At 42.6% G+C, this 12353-nt stretch overlaps 1 protein-coding gene across 4 annotated transcripts in view; it reads right to left on the bottom strand.

The window, feature by feature from the left end:
* The window catches only part of FNIP1 (folliculin interacting protein 1), a 99538-nt gene that overhangs the window by 13330 nt on the left and 73855 nt on the right, over positions 1–12353 (bottom strand). For all 4 annotated transcript variants that reach the window (XR_003087990.2, XM_006116070.4, XM_006116071.4 and 1 more), the window contains 2 exons: positions 5458–5604; positions 1432–1601 (listed from right to left, as the gene is read on the bottom strand). Coding sequence is in view for 3 of the 4 variants with exons in the window: in XM_006116070.4 (XP_006116132.1) it covers positions 1432–1601; positions 5458–5604 (317 nt within the window). In the remaining variant the exon portion in view is untranslated. The remainder of the gene's footprint in view (positions 1–1431; positions 1602–5457; positions 5605–12353) is intronic.

Raw genomic sequence — 12353 nt, 5'->3', positions numbered from 1 at the left:
TCCTCTCCCGGATCAGCGTTTGGGATCACGGGGAGGGCGGCACTGGGACACTTGTGCTGCCACAGCCTGTGCTGTGCCTGACACAGAAAGTTTTGGTTGCCACAGGGCTTTCTATCACACATCTTTCATGAGCACTAAATCACTCTGAGGGTGTCTCCAGTGCAGCTCTGCTCAGGGCTGTCACCTGTTCTGAAATGAGGATCAAGGAGAGGAAATGGCCAGGGATGGTTTATTTGATCTTTATGGTCATTTTGGAGGCAAAGGGACCCCTGACCTATCCTCTCCTTTCCCCTGGCTTAGGCAGTACACCCAAGGCAGTGGGTGGAGACAGGTGCAGGAGCACCTGGGTCAGCCGCCCCTGCCTGAAAGGAAGTGATCGCTTCTGATACTCCTGTAAAGAGTCACATCCTAAGAAGATGCGAAGAAACCTTCTCTCAGCTGCAGGGGAGAGGGAAAGTAAATCTGTGCCAACAATGTGTCAGTGCTGGGGAGACATGCTACACAGCTGCAGCTCTCCCTTACCTTCTTCTCTTCCCTCTTTGCCATCTTCAGGGGGAGGTAATAGAGTTTTACCCATCCCCTGCACTTTCAGAGCTGCTCTGGTTTCTCTGTTTGGGTGCTTGGCTGTTATAGGGGTGTGAGGTGGTGGTGAAGTCTCACAGGGAGCCAGAGGGCATAGAGGAGGTACAACGCCTCCCTAATACCGGCTCTGCCTGCTATCGGACTCTTTGAGTTCCACAAGTTCCAGTATGTGATCCTCTCGCCCACCTCACAGGTCACCATGACCTGCGCCAATGTGGGAGAAATTCTATGAAGGGAACTCAACAGGTTTCTTTCCCTTTGAGCAACCCCCTCCATGGGGCTTGCTGCCGGAGAGGGCAATGTGACCGCACAGTGGGAGTCTGAAATTCTCATCTCTATTGACCAGCCATGAGAGGGTGACCTGAATCACCATGCGTCGGGTCTGATCCATTGAAGCCTTTCCTTTCTCAGCCAGAGTATTACCTATGGGTTTTGTGCATTAATCATCCATGGAGCCTTACCATTCATGGTCTCTCTAACTGACCACACAGATGTTCCTCCCCACAACTTGCCTTGTCAAGTTAGCATCACAGCAGCTAGAAAATTCAGTTTCCCTATAAAGACCCATAAGGGGAACAAAATCGTCTGTAAGACCTGTCCTGAAAAACTTAAAAGGGATTTTGTACTCTTCTGCTGTGGCTTTATTACTGATGGTGCTTAAAAAATGATGACAAAGTACATAGTAAACACAGTGTCACTCTGTAAGCTTGATCTATAAAGCTGTATCTTGGTTAGAGGGCCCAGATTTTTTACTTGTAACGTGTGAGTGGGCTGGTCAGGAGAAGTCACAACACTCGCACATGTTTATGTGGTGCGCCAACGGACAGTTTGGTGAGGTTTAAGACATACCTAATTGTGCCCACAGTGGGTTGTATGGATGGGTCTTGGCCAACATGTCCACACTCTGGGAGGAATGCTTTTCCAGGAAGATTTTTATAGGAGGCTGTCCATTTGGCATGACTGTTGGGACCCAGGCCAGGTGGTTAGTCAGAATTGCAGTCAGAAGGGCTGGTAAAAATCTGAAAATGAAACACTCGGTGTCACTTTTTCCAATCCGGCATTCATTGCATTAGAGCAACAGCAATTCCACCAACAACAAAAAGCAAGAATGTTCCTAAGAAGAACACAGAGACTGTAAAGGCCGCTCAGCCTGCTTTGATTTCTTTATGCAACAGACTGGAGAAAGAAAATGTACTGTCCCAAGATGAGAAGCATTTCTTGAAAGGTATAAAAATTAAAACCATAAAACATTTCCATATTATGGACATCTTGATTCTTCTGTTTAGCAATATTGTAAGACTTCTATTCACCAGTGATTGAATGCATAGCAAGCTGTTTACTGTAGCCATAGAGTGTGCTAAAATATGTGAAACCAAAAGGTCTGGGGAATATGTTTACTAATTATACACAGAGTACCATACTGCCAATAAAACTAATAGTAAGTAAAGTTTATTATTAGAGAACACTAAACATAATAGAATTTTTATCTAAGGCTATGTCTAGACTTCTTTTTTCTGCCAAAAGAAGATATGCAAATTCAGAGCTAATTTGCATATTTCTTCCACTCATGTTATCAGAGGAGGTTTTGTCGAAAAAGACAGCAGTAACAAACCCTTTTTTGAAAGAACCCTGTACACCTCATTTTTTTAGGAAGACAGGTTCTTTTGAAAAAGGCTTTCCCCCCCCCCTGAAAGAACCACGTCTAAACTGCTTTCTTTTTCGACAAAACCGCTTAACATAACATGCTCAGAAGAAGATATGCAAATTAGCTCCGAATTTGCATATCTTCTTTTGGCAGAAGAAAGCAGTCTAGACGTAGCCTAAAGGAAAGGGTGGATTTTCATTACTTTAACATTCTATTTTAGTAAATCTTCTACAACCTAGTAGTTCTTAAGTATGAAAAAACATCTTCTCAAAACACAAGTTACTGGGCTTCATTACAGCTGTAAGTTAGATGAAATTCTATGGCATGTGTTATATAAGAAATTAGATGACAATAAGATCTAAAGAAATTATCCTTTTTGGTTTTAAAATGTGTGCATCTATGAAAAAGAACATCTCAGGAAAGAAGGATCCTTTATACTTGCTACCAAACCTTGAATACAGATAGATATTGTGCTTTGTGCTTAACAATAATGCAATTTAAAAATGATATGGTTACTTGATTTTAAAATATGCTCCGAGTTCCGTGGCATCAACACATTACTCTGTGATAATCATCCAGGAAAGGTGCATTTCTAACAGGCAAAATAGTTTTCATTTGCCAAGTTAAGAAATTGAGTGAAACAGCTTTTAGAAAAACCTGAACAACATGATTTGATGTACTAATATAACAATTATTGACATTGAATGGATACCAACTTCACATTCAAATATAAATGGAGTAACAATTGCTGGAAAGACTTTAAATAATCTTTTTGAAAGACAAGTTCAAAATAATTCTTCATTTGAAATATGTTTTTTTATTATCGCCAATCTGAACGTAACATACTTTCTCTCCATCAATGCATGGTACAGAGCAACATGCTTTATACTATAACCAAATTTTACATTTGCATTCTACATAAACACTAAATTAAAATGTTTTAAAAGTCATAAAGATGACAACTTGTTGCATCTAAATATGGAAAGGCAAAATTACATGCTTCCCTTCTAATCATTTTCTTTGGTTTTGTCCATTTCTGTGGCAATAAGATTGTATTTTCCATAGGCCTTTGTTCTGCAGAGATATTAGAGATATGTGAGTTGTTCAGGATAGAAAGAGATCTTGTGTCTTGCAAATGTTTGAAGTGCTTTGTATGCTTATGGCACTTTAAATAAACAACAACAATACATCAATAGCTAATGAAATCAGATGGGAAAGTTCAAATGTTAGTGAGTTACAGACTCTATCTCCATCCCTTTTCCCAAATATTTCTAGTTTCTCAGTAAGGTTAAATTGAGGTCAGTGGAGCAGAACCCCTTGGTCTATGATAGCATTATGAAAAGGTAAGTTACTTTTGTTGAAATTATTTTCTGTAGGCAATATTCTGTACAGGTCCTCACTGTGAACTGAAAGTAATTTCTTATGCTGAGAACTGTACACTGAGAGGACATTTTACATTTTAAAAAGTCCCATTTGCTGGGAGAGAGAAAGCGTATGTGGGAAAAGACACAAATATGACTGGATCCGGGGAGGTTCTGACCTGCAAAATGCCATCATGTTCTTGCAGTCAGCCTTAGGCAGTCAAGTACTGGCAAATCTTAAAGGGGAAGTAGCACCCCAGAGTGCTTCTGAGTTTTAACTGCATTTTTGTTTGGACATTATTTTTCCACACCTTCCCCCCTCCCGCCCCCTGCAATGCTAACCAAAGGAGTAGCAGGAGACCAGTGAGCTGGAGAAAGGGTAAATAACTCCAGTCCCCCCTAAGGATATTTGCAGAGTTGACCAAGGATTTGGCAACCCAGGATTCCTCTTCAGACCAACAGGTGGTGCTGGTTGGCCTAACTACAATTTCAGGTTCCCCTGAAGAAACAAAAAACCCAGCAGACACCCTCTGGGCATGAGTAGAACAATGTCTATTTAAATACAGTTTTGTAGATCTTAAAAACTTTAGTCCTCTGGTTCTCGACTGCTGGCTAGAGAGAGTACATGGAATAAATGAATGGAGATTTGGAACTAAACTAGAAACCTAAGGTGTTGGGTTTGATTCTCCTCCCACACCAATGTATACTAGGAGCTTTTCTACTGAAAATAACTGAGTTACAGCAGTGTAAAGCCGGTGTGACAGAGTGGAGAACTAGACCCACAGAATTTGATGCTCCTAATACCCTCACTGGAGCAATGCTGGTCTGTTTAAAACAAAACCAAACAGAACCACATCAGAAAATATATTTGAGGTTAAGTCTACATCGGTACTTTACAGAGCTGTAACTATCTGGCTCAGGGGTGTGTCAGTGCTTAAAGTGCCAGTGTGAACCAGGCTCCTGGAGCAGTTAGCTACTCCCCTCATGGAAGTGGTTTACATAGTGTGCTGGGAGAGATTTTCAGTTGCTGTGGCTGCGCTTTAAACTTTTAAATGTAGACAAAACCTAAGTGTGTACAGTGTAGATTGACTGGAGGCCGAAGCGGTTAAGCTTGGCCACATTCTTCCACCTCTCTTGGAACTTATTTTGGGAAAAACATTTCAGCTCCCTCTACAAATCACCAAGGCTTTCCACATCCCCCCGCAAAGTCTGATGGCACTCATACTGCTGCAAGAAATCCCTTACTGAAAGGAGATGGATCATGTCCCATGCTAATTGTAACCTTCCTGTAGGGGAAGAAGGATTGCAAAATTAACACTTTGGGGCAAAAGTAAAAGGCTCTGAGGTACAACAGAGTCATGTTTTCCCTTGAGGACATGTGAGCAACATTGGCCAGCAGCTAGCTCTTCTGCTTCCATTTCTTTGAGGTCTATTTTCACTCAGTCTTCACATATTTGTGCTTGTTTTAGGATGTCAGTGCAGCCAAACATTTTTTAATCTCTCATATTTATGCCTTGGAGTAAGAGGATGAAGAGAAGACAAAATAATGAATTTATTAGGGCATGTCTGCATAACAGGGCTAAAGCTGACATAAGCTAAACAGCTTGAGCTACATCAATTGTGTAGCTTAGGTTGAAATAGCTTATTTTGGCTTTTGTCGCTGTCTACACAGCAGGAAGTCCGAGGATGAGCACTCTTCCTCAGACTTCCTTCACTCCTTGTAAACTCCTATAAGCCCAGCAAGTCTGCTTTTGCAGCACAGACGTACCCATAGCTCCGGCTAGTTCTTTCATCTGTTTTTGTCAATGTTAAACTCTGACATCACTGACCCTCCTCCTCCCCCAAAAAACCCTAAACTAAACAACTTACTGATTTTTTGAGGCATTTTCCATTAAGAAAGTGAACTCCTTCATGAAACGATAGCACAACTGATTCTTTTCTGGAGTCCCCGACATCATGGTAAGCCAGACAGGTTCACCAATACGTGGCATGGTATAGAGATTGCAAATAGTTGTTCTAAAATAAATTCAAGAAGGAAAGGTCATATGGGTAAAGAATGTATTTCAATATTTAATTCCAGTTGCTATTTATATCAAACTTAATTTTTTAATCAGTTATTAGGCAAACTCCACAGAAACTAAGAACCTTTCACTTAATACACCAAATTCACCTTTCCATCTTTGTGACCTAAACACTAGAAACACCTTCTCAAACTGAAATGATCTCCAACACAATAATGCTCATTGATTCAATAGCTTCCGTTTAGAATGCAAAGGAAATGAAGGGTTCCACAATTAATTGGTTTAGCATTCTTTCTTTTGTTTCATATATGTTCTGCTCTTTATATGTGATATTCAAGCCACATCAATCCTTCCCTAGTCTGATTTATTTGGTGAATATGGCACTTTATGGATACACAACTTGTGTTTTAATTGGCCACTTAGTTTGAAAATTCACAAATATTTCCACCAAATGCATAGGGGAATGCATGTGCAGAAAGACAGATCAGTTAATTCTTCGAATGTAAATTAGGGTTACTGCACCTGTCCATACCTTTTCAGTTTCACAGAGGACCATAAATAGACCAATTAGAACTCTGGCTGTTTGCTAAAGAATCCCATTAAAATCTCTCCAACAATTCCCCAGCTTTCCTTCTCCATCCTAATGAGTTTTGTTTTAAGTTCAGCACCATTAAACAAACAATTAAACCAACCAGTGATGTCAGCAACTTTGAAGAAGTCAAAGGAAATACCTATCGCTTCCACTGGTTTTCCCCAACTAATTTCTTTTATTTTTTAGAAGAATGCTGTGATAAGTATCTTTCATCTAACAAGACATGCAAGTCTCAGTCCCTGTAAATCGTGCCTAGTCAAATCTCTTGCTTATAATGACAGTCTCCAAAAGCTCAGTGTATTGGTCCCAAAATTATCTTCTGCTCAGAACAGATACTTCTAGAGTGACAGTTATGCATGCCAGGAAGGTGAATGCACTCAAGAAGCAGCTGCCAAAAAACCTGAACCAATGAAGATTTAGGTGAAGTTCTCTCAAAAATGAAGAAGCTTTGGATGAAAACAGCAGTGGTTCAAGCCATGGAAATAGTCTCATATGACAGAAGAATTCAAAAGCAGAAACTGTCCCTAGGCAATTGGGCTTCACGGAAAGCAAAAAACCACACAAGGCTAGGAACTCCAGTGCAGATGGAAAGTCTCTGCCCAAACTGAACACAAATGACTTATCAAAACTTTCAACATATTGGTATAACGTTCAGCAAAGCAATATGAGGATGGGGCCTTTCTTTTTCTTTTTAAAACTGATCCACTCTATTGATTTCCATTTTAAAAAACAAATTTCAGCACTTTAGCAACCGTCATAACTATCTCTTTTAAGTTCTTACTTTAGATTTTGTTGAGGACAAGTCTCAGTTACTCCCTTCTTGCACTTGTGCCAGGAGATAAGTGGGATGGGAGGTAAAGGGGAAGAACAAATGTAGCTTTAAAGCCACCTTTGTGCTCACCATATTCTCAGACAGCTTACGTGGCCCTTAAGCCACATCTATACTTACCACGCTGGTGATCGAGCTTCTGGCGTTCAATTTAGTGAGTCTGGTAAAGACCTGCTAAATCAAGGCTACTCAACTTGGAAGCCCCGGGGGCCATGATGATACTCACAGCACATGCCAAGGGCCGCAACTTAAGTGTGGATGCATATACATGCAAATATATATGCAAATATATGCAAATAGCTTCTTTCACACTATGTTCTGGTGCTCCTGACACCTCTTCCCTGGGGACTAGAAAAGGGGGCCGTCTGTTCAAGCCAGCCCATCTGCTTGCATCTTTCAATGCTCACCCGGCCTGAGAGACGCCTCGCCATTGTGGAGCATGTTCCCAGAGGAGGCCATGTTGAAAGGATCCCACCTGAGGGACATTTGCTGAGCCTTGCGCAAACCCAAACCACACCGCAGGCCACATGTGGAGTAGCCCTGTGCTAAATCAAATGATGAGGGCAGCCCCAGTCAGCATCAGTACTCCTCGGAGTTGTGAGGAGTCATGGACACCAATGGGAGCCATGGCGCAAAGCTGTGAAGGTGGCACCAAGCTTGGCTTAAGGTATGTCGACTCCACCATGTTATGTGTGTAGCTGGAGATGTGTACCTTAAGCCAGCCTTCTGGGTCTAGTATAGATCTGGCCTCAGACGTAAGCTGCTGCCTTGAAGCTACTCTGGTTTATACTCTACTTCTCAAGGTGCTGCGTGAGCTCTGGCTAGCAGAGGACAGTATGACAGTGTGCTGTGGCCAGGGCGGGGGATCAGGCTGTGAGCATGGCCTGGGGTGATAGGAAGCAGAGTGTGTTTGTGCTGAGGCATCAGAGCTTGAAGGTCTGAGACATAGCGCTGCTGCTTCACTGTGCACAGGGGATGCCTCTAGGGTAAATCTCCACACTTATGCGTTAGGGCTAAAAACAGGAGTAGCACAAGAAAGCTTCCCACCAGCCCTGATTCACAGCCCCTTCTCTTCAGTGATCCTTCCATCTGGTTCAAAGAGTGGGAGAGATCCAGAGCATCAGAATGCATATTACACATATTTTAAACTGGGGGGCCAGCTTAAAACTGGTGTCAGAATCCACACCGTGAGGCAGAGCAGCCCTTAAAAAGCCAGAGGTAATACCACATAATAACCCTTCTGTCCTGCATTAGTGCAGGCTAACACCAACAAGCCCTGTGCAGCTGTTCAGTTGTTTTCAAAGGAAAAAGAAACTATTTCTACACTAAAACCAAGATATTAAAATATTTGTTTTTGTTGAAAGGAGAGCTTGAGTCTTGTGACTTGTTATTTACTATTCTGGTAACCGAGGCTGCATCTGCAACTGATAGTGTTTCCTCAGAGACAGATCAGATTCCACTGGCCACCTGCCAGCAGGCATGTGACTGCAGTAAAGGGAACCTTCAATACCAGACATGTAAGTAATGGCACAGAAACCAAGGGCAAGGATTAACTGCTTTGCAGCTCTGCAGACAGAGGGGGGGAGGAGGGGAATCCCTCCTTTAACTTCTAAGCAATATTTTCTCAAACAAATATTCCTGCTTTCATCGATCACCATCTGTGATCTGCAGCAAACACCTCATTTAACAGCACAACACCCTCCCCCCCCTTTGCTATTCAGACCCTAACTTCCCCAATTCTGCACACACATCAACCCCTTAAAGTGACAATTCAGGGGAATTTCACTTTGTAGGAGACTCTTTTTCTCATGAAGGTTCCGGTACAATAAAAACGGTTTACATTTAGAAATTCTTAAGGGAGTCTGAACTTTTGCCTACAATTTGCAGACATTCATGCACTGGAGAGGGGTGCGGGGAGGGGGTGAGAGGGTGAGGGGAGGAAGCAGCCGTGTCCCTGGCAACACAGGGAACACTCAAAAGAAAATATGAAAATACCACCTCTTATAACAGATATCTCAGCTTTAAAAAACATTCACAAACACACACACACACAAAGCCATTGGAGTGCTGGGTGGGGCTGTACTGCGTATTCCTATGGGTGCAAAGAGCACCTAGCATGCCATGGCAGCTACCAGAAGACAAATAACCGTAATGCTCATTAAGAATCCAATTGTACTGCTTTGGAATAGCGCTGCCTACTAGTTAGAGCACAAGACTATGACCCTCTTCCCGGCCTTCATTCACCATTACACCATGAGCAAATTCTTTCCCTTTTATTACCTTTTATTTTTTGAACTACAGTAGAAATATAGGACCCACCCTGCCACGGGGAGAGGCACTGCACAAAATCATTTTAAAAAGACGGTCCATGCCCCAAAGTGCTGCTCTTTGTGCCTCGGATTCTCAGTCCATGCAATGGGGATCAGAATCCTTCCCAGCCTCAGAAAGCAGCTGCAATGTTTACTTCACTGATGTACGTAAAGCATTTTGCGGTTCTTGAAGGCAAAGTGTTATTAAAGTAAAGCTTAAAACAGTGGTGGGGAACCTCTGGCCCAGAGGCCGGATGCAGCCCTCAGCTTGCTTCAATCCAGCCCTTGAGGCTCAGGAATTCCCCCTTAATGGGGAGCCTGCACTGGCATTCCAGCTCTCCGGCCACCCACCCACAGGGCTGGAGCACACAGAATCTACTAGCCTGGGCCCCCCAGGCTCTGGTGTGTGAGGGGAATGTAAGGAGTGTCTTTTTCCTTCTTAGGGGCTTTTCACTTTGCTTTTCACCTGTGAAAAGCCCCCCAACTTATTTTTCTGTGGGTCAGTGTCCACCACCAAAAAAAAAAACCTGTTTCCCACCCTGTCTTAAGAGATTCTTAAGGTATTTTTCTTTTCTGTTAAAATAATTTTGCTGCCTTGCAAAATTCATCTAACATACTTGCCCTCCCCCACTCCATTTTCCTCTATAAAATGGGCAATTTTCTTGAGACAGGAAAAAATCACTCTCAGAATGCAACATACTTGACTAAGAGCATGTCTGTTCTCTTTTGTCCTCATGCCCATTGCTGCTGTGGGAGAGCCCATGCAATAGGCAAGATTCATGCACCTTGCTGAGTTAGGCATCGTGCAAAGGGACATAAAGCACCATCAATTTTTAAGCAGAACCCTCTGTTGAAGTAAGTAATGTAAGCTGCTTAAGATTCATGGGTATGAAATAGGCACAAGCATGTTAGAGGAGTCTTAATTATAGACCAAGACCCCATGTGCTACAATAGAACAAATCATACATAAGAACATGTGCAGATAGGTAAATAGAAAACCCAGAGATCCAGATCCTCTCCTGCATTAGGGCAGCTTGACATTGCTATACCTGAAAAAAGCTGATCTAAAGCCATCTTTTTCAGGCACAAGAGGATCTTGCCTATAGAGATGTCTTTGGGAGTCTCCTACCATTCTGCTCGACCAGTGCAGACGTGTCTTGCCACAATAAAGGTTGTGACTGGGATAGTCACATGTCCGAGTGATTTGTGGGCTGCTAAAAGAATCATATGGGGCCAGAGGCAGTTGTTGTTCATTAGATTTAAAGTCTAGCATGGTCTGCATCTTCAATATAAAACACATAAAAACCTGACCATTACTCGACAAGAAGAACAGAACCAGACTAACTTCACGGTCAATTTTTGTACCTTGGAAAGTCACAAGGCAGTGCCTCCATTCAAAATGTCCCTTGGGAATCCCCATTTGCATGGCCAAGGGTGATCAAGGATATTGCAGATGATAGAGTAGATGTCCCATGGGAAGGGAGGAAAGACAGGCTGCGAGATGCAGCATAGTGCTACTTACTACAGAATTAAGCTCCTATAAAAAGCCAAAGGGAAGGTGTGGGGGAGGGGAGGAGGAAGAAATCAGGAAACATGAGGCAGGTCCCAGAATGTAACAATGGATGCTGTCTGTGCACTTGGTAAGAAGAGTAATTCCCTCGGGATTAGGGATGTAAATGTACCTTAACAATTTTAACTGGATTCAATGATATAATTTTAATCATTTAACCATTTAACCAGGGTCTGGATAGCCTGCAGTGGGCAGCGGGCTTCTTCAGCACAGCCCTCTGTAGGCAGAGGGGGATGCTGCAAGCTGCAGCCCAGTTGCTGGTTAACTGGTTACCCGGTAAGCATCAGCTGGTAAGTATCATCCAAAAGGGCAACCCGTTAATCCTTTACATCCCTAGCCAGTCTCCCCTTCTCACCTGCTGCCCCAAACCGATTTTTGTGGTGGGCAACAAGAGGGCCATATATGGACCATCCTCATTTTCACTTTACCTCAGGGAAGTACATCTTTTAGCCCCTGGATAGTAAAGCAGGGAGCCATACTCTCAGCAGGTATAAATTAACCTTGCACTATTGACTTTAGTGAAGCTGTGCTGATTTATACCAGCCAAAGTATGGAAATGAGGCTAATGGGAGAGCTTCACATCTTCCCCCAACACATGCACGTACAACTGAATTTTCTGAATAATGCAGAAGTCAAGTGTCTATCTAAAAGATATTCCATTTAACCCCAAATGGATTTTTTAACTCATTCATCCAGATGTTGACATTTACATGCACTTCTTTTTTTATACTTTTAGTTTAAAAGAGGCATTTTTCTGTTCCGTAAAAAACACTTTTCATAGTAATCTGGCTACAATACGGCATTACGAGTCTACACACCCCAGAGGAATATGGTTCTAGAAAGCTGCCAAAAGCTGCAAGAGCATTTGCGCATTCCTACCTATTAACACACTCAGTTAAAAATAAAATAATCCAAATGAAGACTGAGGCCCCAGGTAAATCCATACTGGATTTAATTCACCTACTTTCATTGCAATGGTACTGTATTCACACCACCATGGAAACACTGCATAAAACTAGTAGTGCACATCTGCTTCCATTGGGGGTTACCCAATCAATGTGTCATGTGAATGAATGATCACTTAAAAACTTCAGAAAACAAGCTTGCCAATCCTGTCCTATAAAGTGAGGTGTTTTATTTTACTGTTCCACTTGCATTTTCACCTTACAAGTACAAAGACGAGAACCCTGAACTTCTCTTTCACTCTCTGCACGTCATCTACTCTTCAGCTGGAGCACAACCAAACAGAACTTATTGAGAGGGGAAGAACACATGGGTGAGTTTTCCCGGTGCTGTGACTTGCAGAAGCAAAGCACAGAACTTGCATCCTCAGGGAGAACGCCTAAGGGCACTTCAAGTCACCTTTGAGTTTGCCAAATTTCCCGATGTCAGACAGCTCCTAGAAATAGCCTCCAGGATTGCATATGCAGCTCAGGTGGTGCTG

Source organism: Pelodiscus sinensis, chromosome 17, assembly GCF_049634645.1.
Source record: "Pelodiscus sinensis isolate JC-2024 chromosome 17, ASM4963464v1, whole genome shotgun sequence".
Taxonomy (NCBI): Eukaryota; Metazoa; Chordata; order Testudines; family Trionychidae; genus Pelodiscus; species Pelodiscus sinensis.
This window is presented reverse-complemented; position numbering and strand designations above follow the sequence as displayed.